This window comes from Helicoverpa zea, chromosome 2, assembly GCF_022581195.2.
Source record: "Helicoverpa zea isolate HzStark_Cry1AcR chromosome 2, ilHelZeax1.1, whole genome shotgun sequence".
Lineage (NCBI taxonomy): Eukaryota > Metazoa > Arthropoda > Insecta > Lepidoptera > Noctuidae > Helicoverpa > Helicoverpa zea.
Genome location: NC_061453.1, coordinates 9,565,347 through 9,576,525, shown reverse-complemented (window position 1 = coordinate 9,576,525; position 11,179 = coordinate 9,565,347). Strand labels below are relative to the sequence as shown.

At 41.2% G+C, this 11,179-nt stretch overlaps 1 protein-coding gene and 1 pseudogene across 2 annotated transcripts in view; both read right to left on the bottom strand.

Annotated features, from left to right (window-relative positions):
• Positions 1-11,179, bottom strand: part of LOC124642846 (juvenile hormone esterase-like) — a 33,965-nt gene that overhangs the window by 17,923 nt on the left and 4,863 nt on the right. The window contains exon 3 of one of the 2 annotated variants that reach the window (XM_047181571.1): positions 894-1,440. The exons of the other annotated variant lie outside the window; for it this stretch is intronic. Within the exon in view, the coding sequence (XP_047037527.1) occupies positions 1,233-1,440 (208 nt within the window). The 3' untranslated portion in view covers positions 894-1,232. Of the gene's footprint in view, positions 1-893; positions 1,441-11,179 lie in introns of those variants that run through there. 2 annotated transcript variants of the gene reach the window in all.
• LOC124642885 lies at positions 8,707-11,048 on the bottom strand (annotated as a pseudogene).

Sequence of the window (11,179 nt, the reverse complement as noted above, 5' to 3'; positions counted from 1 at the left end):
TAACCTATGTTGGTGCCAAATTTTAAGATTCTAAGTTTGCTAGAAGTACCGTAGATTTTTGATGATCGGTCAGTGAGTGAGTCAGTGAGTGACAAAATGGTGTAACTTTGATCGCTCATAACTCGTAAACTATTTATTCAAATGTCTTGTAATTTTGAGACTGAGCTTGTTCTAATACTTACTCTTGGTCATCGAAAACCTAAACTCCTAGCTTTGTCCACATGGAAGATACAGAACAGGGGGGTGAAATAGCCGCGAAACGCTTCGAGAAAAGATGGTACTACGTACGTGCCCGCTTTGCTCGAGTCTTAGCTGGGGCACTGCCGTGCCCTCAGATTTTCATTCGACGGATAATACAATTGTATAGTAGTAAGTGCAGCACAAATCACTATAAAGATGAATGGTAGTAAGCACATTACAAAGACCGGGTATTTAGTCGGTATCAGACCGATTAAAGATTTTGTGCAGAATCAAGACTTTCTTTAAAAATGAAAACCCTATCATCGGGTCAACTGTGGGCCGACTGTTTAATCTGCGGTGTGCGGGTATTTTTATCGTAATTTATGAATAACTAGCTTTTGCCCGCGACTTCATTTGCGTGGAATAGTGGCATCCGGCAGATTTTTGGTTTGAACAATAGATGGCGCTATATGTCCGGAATAAATTGTATTTTATTTTTGTAATAAAAACTATCCTATGTCCTTCTCCTGGCTCTAAACTACCTCCCTGCCAGTTTTCAGCTAAATCGGTTCAGCCGTTCTTGAGTTATAAGGGGTGTAACTAACACGACTTTCTTTTATATATATATAGATCATACTCTCAATCATAACCTTATAAATAAAGAAAGGATTTTTTTCGGGATCATGAAGGACTGAAGTGAGACAGAATGATAGTTTAGGTAAAAATAAATTTTATTTTTTTTAAGGTTTAAGATTTCTTCAAATTAGCAACGTATTCCTATAAAAAAATATTCAATAAAAACTTAATCCGGAAAACCAGGATCTCAGCAAAACAATATATCTGATAATCTTATTTTAATGAGACGCCTCATCTTTTATAATACTACCTACATAAAAAAGAAATTCAATAGGTATTATTATTTTCAATCAATGACATACAACTTTCAACTTCTGAAATTCATAGAATTGTCTAAATTACAACAAAGTTGTTACAAAGGACAGAATGGATGAATTCTCTTACAACGAGTGAAAACGATATACGCAACTACTATTCTACAACTCGTTGCGTGGTCTAGGCGGCGGTTTCGGCGGCGGCACCGCGTCCCGGTAGTATCTCTGGTAGATGTCATCCCAGAAGCGCGTGCGCTCCGCCAGCAGCGCGCCGCGCAGCTCCAGCCGCTCGCCCAGCGACAAGTGCGGCGCCCGGTCCGCGCCCGCCGCCGGCCACGCCGGCAGCCGAGACCCCTCTGGCACTGGCACTCTAAAACGTGAGGAAAAACAACATTAATTTTAAAAGTCTTTGAATATACTGTTATACATTTCAAACACATTTAGACCCGTTGTCGGGCCCAACTGTTGAGACTGCAGTGTGCGGGTAGGCTAAATGTACCTATATTTTGCTCAAAGTCTATCTGGGTAATCTATCAAAGGTAGGTACATACCCAGTTTTAATAAAATTGTGCCAAATTTCACGTACAACTTTTTTCATTTTCTGGAATTCTGGCGTTGCTAGAGATTCATCCTCGTGTGTGATATTCTTCATGTCATACACAGCCATTGACTGAGTACAGTGGTCAGCTCCTCGTACATTAGTGTAAGGTACCAGGGGAGTGTCCTCATCCACAAAACTATATTCATACAAATATACTTGATTGTTGCCAGCCTCCGCGTGCAACTTCACAGCCCAAAGCATGGAATAAGCAAAAAAGACATCCGAAAAGTAATCAACGTATTTCAGAACGTTGTCATCGCCAATAGGCTTGTCGCCAAAGTAAAACCTCTTAATTTTATTGGCTACTTCTTCCCTCTCTTCTTCAGAATCGAACTTTAAGTCGGCTGGCAAGAAATCGGAAACCTTTTCATTCATTTTGTGCTTCCAAAGTTCAAATACGTTAATACGTATCAGACCTTCCATTTCAGCGAATCCATACAACAGTGGTACTTTTCTGTAGTTACCACTCTTGAGTATAGTCAGAGGAGATTCTGTTAGGAACGCACCGTCTCCTGTATCGCGTTCCACATGTATGCCCAGGATGATCAGGCCCAGTACTTATATATCTTTATAGCGGACCTTACAAGATTATTGAAACGGATCTTCATGATAAGGCTATCTATCACTATAACTTCTAACACTGATAACCCCTAAGTAGCTTTAGGCTCTGTGTGTAAAAGCAGCGTGGCATGACCTCTGGTTTCTAAAAAGGTATTGCTTGGATAAACTTCTTGGGGTTCTGATAATAGAAAGGTGCAAAAGTATAGTTACAGTCAAGTTTGTAAGTTTATATTATACTCCACTATATATTTAGAAGTTAGGTACTGTCAAAACTACTCCTGAAATCTGGCGATGCGGATGTCTTATAATACGCGTAAAACTCGCACTATCTCAGATGTACTGGCTAAATTGCAAAGTAAGCATGACTTTTGTTTATAATCACGTATTTGTATTGCAGTAAAACCAAAATAGAATTATGCTGATAATCATTTTAATCTGGCATTAACAACAATACAAATACCAAATATCTAACGTATCTAACGTACGAACAGACGCAAAATGACTCTACTTTTTAATATTGATATTAAATTCTTGACCGTTATTTGAAGCTTACTAGTTTAGAGATAGGCACCTACGTGTTTTCCGCTTTTATCTCTGTCCTTTTCTACCCCATATCTTGCATCTCTCTCGCACACCGACCAGTTTCACTCCCCACCAGGCAGGAGGCGACGAGTGTTCTCGGCGGCCACAGTTCGTCATTGGCGTCTTGTTTTCCGCCCGAGAAGGTTGGTCTAACCAACCGCTGTAGTATTTCGTTGAAAAATAAACTCAGTGCTCTCGCAGAACACAGGTGAGTTTATAATATTTTATACAATTTGTTAACGGTTTTACCGTTCGATATTCGATTTTGCGAAATCAAGTGTTAATATTTTGTACATCTACCCCTTTTTTGTCACGAGTTTCTTCCGTGTACTTTTTTTTTTCAGTAATTTGTTTTCAGAATGAGTGACTTATAAAGCAAATACGGATGCGGTAAATAATAAAGCTACCACAGCCCGTGCACGTGACTATGGAAAAGATAGCAAGCCCGAAGTTCCTAAGGCACCTGTGGCCCTAGTTCAATCCTGCAAGGCGTTCAACTTTTTGACAAAAAAGAATGGTGTGAGGTGCGGTCCAACCAGCATCTCCTTAGTTCGGACTGGTCAATACCGCACTTGAAGAGGGCTGGTGGTGTCAAGAAAGCTTTTCGGCCTTGTAAGACTTGGTACGCTCCCCTCGGACTGCCAGTAAGTCTGTTAGCCACCCCCCATGGGGGTCGGCTCATTATTACGGCGTGTGATGGTTTTCGGCCTTGAAAGACTTGGTACGCTCCCCTCGGACTGCCAGTAAGTCTGTTAGCCACCCCCCATGGGGGTCGGCTCATTATCACGGCGTGTGATGGTTTTCGGCCTTGAAAGACTTGGTACGCTCCCCTCGGACTGCCAGTAAGTCTGTTAGCCACCCCCCGTAGGGGTCGGCTCATTATCACGGCGTGTGATGGTTTTCGGCCTTTGAAAGACTTGGTACGCTCCGCCTAGGACTGCCAGTAAGTATACTAGCCACCCCCCGCAGGGGTCGGTTCATTATCACGGACCCGCGCAGGGTACCAATCTTGCATTTTGCGAGTCGCAGCATCATTACAAAGCAGGGACCAGTAAGTATACTAGCCACCCCCCGCAGGGGGCGGTTCATTATCACGGACCCGCGCAGGGTACCAATCTTGCATGTTGCGAGTAGCAGCATCATTACAAAGCAGGGACCAGTAAGTATACTAGCCATCCCCCGCAGGGGTCGGCTCATTATCACGGACCCTCGCAGGGTACCAATCATGCATGTTGCGGGTCGTACCATCATTGCAATCTACCCTCGCAGGGTGGCTTTTTGGATCGACTTTCGAAGAGTCGCCATTATAACCTTCCCTCGAAGGGAAATGGTAATCACACTCACGCTGAATGGCGTGTGACGCAAAACTCTAAAAGCTCCCTTGGGATATCACGAGTAAATTACAATAGGAACCATGTCCAACAGAGGAAACAGAAAGCGTCCAGGACCGCAGGCGGACTTTGATGCGTCCAACAAGGCACGTAAGTTATGACTTTCCAGGCGGGTTGCCTAACATTATATCAAGACCAATGGAAAGAAATGGGAGCTCCGCCTTTCTTGTTAAAAATAATAACTGGGTATCGCATACCATTGGCCAAAAGCCACCTTTGATAGATAATGCCAGATTTGACCAGAGAGTCCAAAGAGATGGATGTCGTCATATCCCAAATGATAAAACAAAAAGTTCTATTGATAGCTGCAAATTCTGCCAGCTTTCTTTCCAATATGTTTCTTGTGCCCAAAAGGCGACGGAAAGAACCGTCCAATACTCAATCTCAAGGTTCTCAACAAGTTCATAATTACGGAACCCTTCAGTTTAATAAATGTTTTTCGGGTGCTAGAGTTTCTTCAGAAAGACGAATGGCTGTGCAAGTGGATCTCGCCCAGGCTTACTTCTACCTTCCGGTAGCCGAAGGTCACAGATATGTTCTTCGACTAGTATACAGAAGAAGACTGCTTCAGATTACGTGCCTACCATTTGGCTTAAGCACGGCACCCAAGACCTTCGCCACAGTGACCAATTTGGGTGGCTCAAACTTTGAAAACTCAAGGGATACTTATAATTGTGTATCTCGATTTTCTGGTGGCTCGCCAAGATATATTTGCCTACTTTGGGATCATTTGCACCATGTTTTGGATGGCAAGTGAATAAATCGCAAGCATTATCAACAAGATAATGACAAAACGCACTACGTGACAAACAGCACGACAAACTTAGAAGACCTGCATAGCTTGATAGGACTTTTAAACTTCGCAAGTTTTCGTTGTTCCATACGGCAGACTGCATTACCGGGCTCTCCTCACTATCCTCAATGCAGTGTTGAACAGCAATCTATACCTACCCTATTCATGGAACCGTGAGCCAAACGGTGAACAAACCATAAAAAGGGTTCTTATAAGTCACGATTGAAGTAATGATCATATTTTATAAAAATAACTACGAAAGTAATATACTGACAACATTAGAAATGATATTTTAGAACGATGTCTGTGGAACTTATGCAATCTTTTCAAACTTAATTGAAATCAAATATGTATAATAAATGCCGTAAATTATTTTCTTAATTTTAATGAAATATGTAGTAAATCGTTTACATGTAAAATTAACCTAGAAGTCTTGACTGTCATACATAGAACCCTACTTAATTGAAGACCACAGATACTAAGAACATTTTACATAAAAATGTGACGTTTTTGTCATCGGTCGGGTTATACCCACCATTTTGAAAAAGTGTCATTCTTTGGTTACATTATGGGCTCACGGCTCGGTGAATGGAGTATAGCAATGTTGAACCTACCAGCAGATACCTTAGCAGATCTAAAGTGGTGGCTGGTCAGCTGCCACCAAACCTTGGATATTCATTCGCCACTTCCCTGTCACCTTATAACCACGGACGCCTCCGATGTAGGATGGGGGCACAACTGAACGGAACTCCCGTAATGGGTTCATGGAACGAGAGAGAAAAAGGCTTTCACTGCGATCTGATAGAGATGCTTGCAGTATTAACTGGAAAATCACGGCAAGTTGCTAAAGAGATCAACAGCCATTTTTCAATGCAGAAATGGGACTGTGGTGTCATATCTAAGAAATCAAGGTGGCACCCGATCAAGGAGCCTACCGAACTTGACGTACAGAGTATTCAGTTATCTTGAGCTGTATCAAATCTATCACGTCGTGAATCATATACCAGCCCTATTCAACAGTCAGGCAGACCATCTCTCCCGACACAAACCTCCACCGGAGTGGCATCTTGTATCAGCAGTGGACCTATTTGCCTCGAAGCGAGCCCAGGGACACATAGTTGTGTACTACGTGCCCCTAGATCTGAAGGACCCGAAAGCGGGGTTCCACGATGCATTTTTCTCAAGTTTTTGACTTACCCGCTAGCATGGGTATTACCGCCACCTTACCTTATACCGTAGGTCCTCAGTCATCTCAATTCAGGAACGGGAGTTAATCTCATAGTAGTTCCTTCGGTGGCACCAGGTATTTTGGCGAGCAGATTTGAAGTCCCGATCATTAGCAGTACCCTACACATTGATGAACCTCGAGCAGAAACCGATAGACACAGCAACGGGGATACCCCCTGCCAAGGTCAAGGAAATGGGGGGGGGGGAGGGACAAGGAGTCTCTCCGACTGAAGTCTTCTTCAATCCACACGCAACACTTATCAATCAGCTTGGAGTCGATGGTTAAATTGGGGCGAAAAGTATGAAATTGGATCCTATGAATCCTTGAATCCCTATTTGGACCTATACTTACCCAATTTTTAGCGGACTTACACATAGTAAATAAACTAGCATACAATACTATTTTATTACACAAGTCAGTTATAGCTACACTATGCAATGCAGAAACCACTCTAGAGCTAGGTTCACACGTTCTAGTCGGACACATTTTAAAATCAATAGCGCTGAGCAAACCTGTTCCCCGGGAAGCCGTCCATCTGGAATATTGACCAATTGGTAACCTACTTAAGTGCAGTAAACGTAGACGAGAATAATCCATTTGCAACTTCCAGGCACACTGCTGCTCTTTCTTTTGCTAGCTTGTTTCGGAAAGGCGAGTCCATGATCTTTCCTTGCTTGCAATAGACCCAGAACATTTCAAAAACAACAAAGATAATTTAATCTTATGGCCAGTCTTTGGCTCTAAGACCGACAGTTCTAGTCATAGGCAGTCGGGTTGTTGTTTGATGGATAATCAGGAAAATATAAATCTAAGTCCAGTGTATTGGGTCAGAAAGACTAAAGCCTTGTTAGAAGATAGACGGACATCGGCTAATTCCTTAAATTTATTTATATCCGTTAGAGGCCAACCAAAGGCAGGCACCCGAACGATGATGCGGGTGGATTAAGACATTGTTAAAAGAGGCAGGAATAACTACAACCCCAGGAAGCTTCCACTCGGCGGTAGCGTCAAAATCTGTGTTGACAATATACCTTTGGACGATATATTAGCAAAGGGTAATTGGCGATCAGGCAATACATTTGCCCATTTTTACAGAAGGGAAAGATACCCACTAAATAGAAGTAGCAAGTTATCTCGATTATTTAATTAATCCAGCTGATTAATGTCTATATTTTTGTTACTATTGTTATTAAGAAGTATCGCAATGTTTTTGTTAATTACTATTAGAAAATGAAATCAATTTTTGCTTTTGTTCTTGCATCTCTCTTTTAATTTTTATTACTCATCCTTCGAGCCCCTTTCCCAACTATGTTGGGGTCGGCTTCCAGTCTAACAGGATGTAGCTGAGTACCAGTACCAGTTAACTTTGATTACATTAGTATTCCAGGATGCAATACACATACTTACATGTGATTACTCGTGTACCTAAGTACCTATTTACATACACAATTTCATTGTGCTTTTGCTCACATTGGCGTCCACTTCCACCAGGCGATAACAAACACGTCTCAAACTAGTAAGCTTCAAATAACGGTCAAGAATTTAATAGCAGCGTTTTACCTGAAATAAAACGCATATTAAATACTTACCTTATTTGAAGCTTACATTTTAATTTCTGCCTGGTGTTTTCGACTCAATGACGAACTGTGGCCGCCGAGAACACTCGTCGCCTCCTGCCTGGTGGGGAGTGAAACTGGTCGGTGTGCGAGAGAGATGCAAGATATGGGGTAGAAAAGGACAGAGATAAAAGCGGAAAACACGTAGGTGCCTATCTCTAAACTAGTAAGCTTCAAATAAGGTAAGTATTTAATATGCGTTTTATTTCAGGTAAAACGCTGCTAATAAATAACGTACCTACAAGTTTTTCCTAAGTACCTACCTAATCTTGAACCAGATCCGCAACATCCCCTTAAAACTAATTTATTTAAAACGCACGAAATGTACAATGGCGGACTTAACGCCATCTCTTGTAATTCTATTGTGGATTCCATAAATTCCATGTATTTCAACTTGTACGTCCGGCAAAAATATATTTGCTTAATGATATTTCCACGTATGGCTACGGTTCCAAATAGCTTTCATACGTTTTCGTAATAATACTACTTTTACTTCAGCAGCTCAAAGACGCAAGTTTTGCTGTGACTAATCTGTTAATCGGTACGGCCAATAGCCATGATTACCTTTGCCTCGCTAATAGACAAAGAAAAACCAAAGATGTCTGGTTGTTCTTCTGCTAAAGTGAAAATTTATGTTTGATATAGGTACAATATACCGAAATTCATGTGTGACATTTATTTATATCCACACTGATCTCGACCGCAATGGAGATACATATTTGTAGAACGACAAAACTGCACATAAAAACGAGGTTGTTATGTGTAATTTCTGTGTTATGTATTATGTACGTGTAATTTCTGTTACAAATAAACATTCGTTAAGTATCATTTGTTGGAGTTTGATATTGTAAAAAAAAAAAAACAAATAATTTGGCGCTTTATTTCTTCCATATAACAAAAACTTTACCTCTATATTATTTATACAACAAAAACAGAGACATTTGCAAGGTTATGTCAAACCCATTGAATTTTCAACTTTGAATATGGTTTTGTTACCTTCCCACTACGTAACGTTTGAACCCATTAAGAAGAGGTGATTGTGAAAATGATTGGTAAACGGTATATATCTTATAGATCACTTTTATCCACTCGATTTTTATGTGGCAATATGTTTTCTCGAGACTCCACGCTTATGTTACAAAGACCTCTATGGTTTAGGTGGCACCGGCTCTCTATAGTATTTCTCGTAGATGTTCTTCCAGAAAGTAGCCCGGTCTGCCAGCAAGCCGGTGCGTAGCTCCACCGTCTCTCCCAAAGACATGTAGGAGGAACTGCTGAGGCTCACAGCTGGCCATGGGGGAAGAGATGACCCGTCAGGCACAGGCTTTCTGTGCGAAAAAAAAGGAGGGTTAATATAAATGACTTTAAAAACACAGATGGTAATGCATAGGAATTTTTGACTTACGTATTTGAGTAACTCTTTGAGTAACTGAAATGTCTGAAGGCACTGAAGTTACCAATTGCAATAGGTCTTATCTTATCCTCGTTCTAAGGTAGGTACTTAATATTAAATACTCTAAAAGGGTGTTTAATATTAGTATTTTTTTTACTATAGAGACTACTTATTGACGTTACTTACCCACTTGTTATAAAGTTGCCCCACATTTCTCTCATGATTTTCTGTATTTTTTCATGTTCAGGGGAAGGTATTTTATCATCTGGATACAATGACGAATCCCAGTCAAAAATAATCTGCGTTTGTGCGCAGTGACCGGCACCTCTTACTGTGGTATGAGGCACCAAAGATGTATCATTGTCCACAAATGAGAACTCATATAAATAAAGGTCAGTGTTGCCAGCTTCTAAGTTTAGGTGCAACGATCTTAATGCCGGAGTTGCAAACAAAACATCCGTGAAATAATCAACGTATTCCAAAACATTCCCGGGGCCGACAGGCTTACCATGGAAATAAAAGTCTTTTATCTGATTAGCTACCAGTTCTTTTTGTTCATCGCTGTCGAAAGTCAAATCAGCAGGCAAGAAGTCTGAAAATTTTCTGTTCATATCTATACTCCAAGAGTCAAACTTGGATATTCGAAACAGCCCTTCCATATTAGCAAAACCATTTAACATAGGGACTTTTGTAAATTCCCCTTTCTTTAAAATATTCCTGGGAGTGTCATGTAAAAACACCTCGTCTCCAGATTGCGCGTCACGTTCAACGCACGGTGAGAACATGAAAGTGGAGTCTTTTCTATCAGAGAACGCATCTTGCGTTAAAATTGAATGCGCGAGAGTCTTATAAAACTTTTCTAAAGCGTAAACATCATCTACATTTGTGAAATTTAAAGTTTTAGCATGCATCTTAGCATTTTCTAGTGGATCCGACTGGACTGCAAACTCAGCTAGGCTAGAACCACTCTCTAAGATAACTTTCTGGAAAAGTCCTTTAGCGGACTTGGATAGGATCAAAAGGTCTGCTGCAGCGGCACCTGCACTATACCCCACAAGTGTGACGTCATGGGGGTTTCCACCGAAACTGGCAATATTCGTGTTAACCCAACGTAATAATGCCACCATGTCTTTCATTCCCGCGTTACCTGGAATGTCCTTCCGTTCCCAAACAAAGGAAACCGTTAATGCCAAGGCGATAATTGAAATTTACTAAAATTATCTTGTTACTTTTTATCAAGCTTCTTGCTGTGATTGTTTCGCCAGAGCCAACCTGAAAAGCTCCTCCATGTATATGAACCATCACGGACAAGTCTTTCTCTTCAGTATCTGGCAGGTACACGTTCGCAATGAGACAGTCCTCTTGCATGACCCTAGAGCTTAAATCCATCATTTCAAAATTGGCTTGTAGACATATCACACGTTTATCTATTGCGTCTAATGGTTCCGTCCAGTTTGGTGGAGGAAGAGGAGCCTGTATTGAAAATATCACAATTAAAGCATCATGGGCGAAACTGCGATCTCTCACTGACTATCAATTAGGTACCTACCTTGAATTTATTATCTCCCGTAGGTGCGGTGGCATACGGAACATTATAAAAGACGTAAATTCCGTCAGGATCCTTGCGTCCACGCACGGGTCCTTGCGAAATGTTTACTACTTTAAAGTCAGCTTCATTTTGGATGCTTAGGGATACCGCGCACAAGACCAGTATCACGTACCACAACATCGTAATAGTAGCGACTCGAGCACGTATACCGTCAGTCAAAATGGCAACTGATGCCAACAATAGTTTATATACGGACCATTTCACAAACTGTAATAATAACTTAATAGGTCCACAATTTTCACACGTAGACTGCGGAACAAGTGCGATTGACCTTGCGCTTATGGTTAAAATGGGACACTGCCTATATTCAATTATTGTATCATGGTTAACAATCC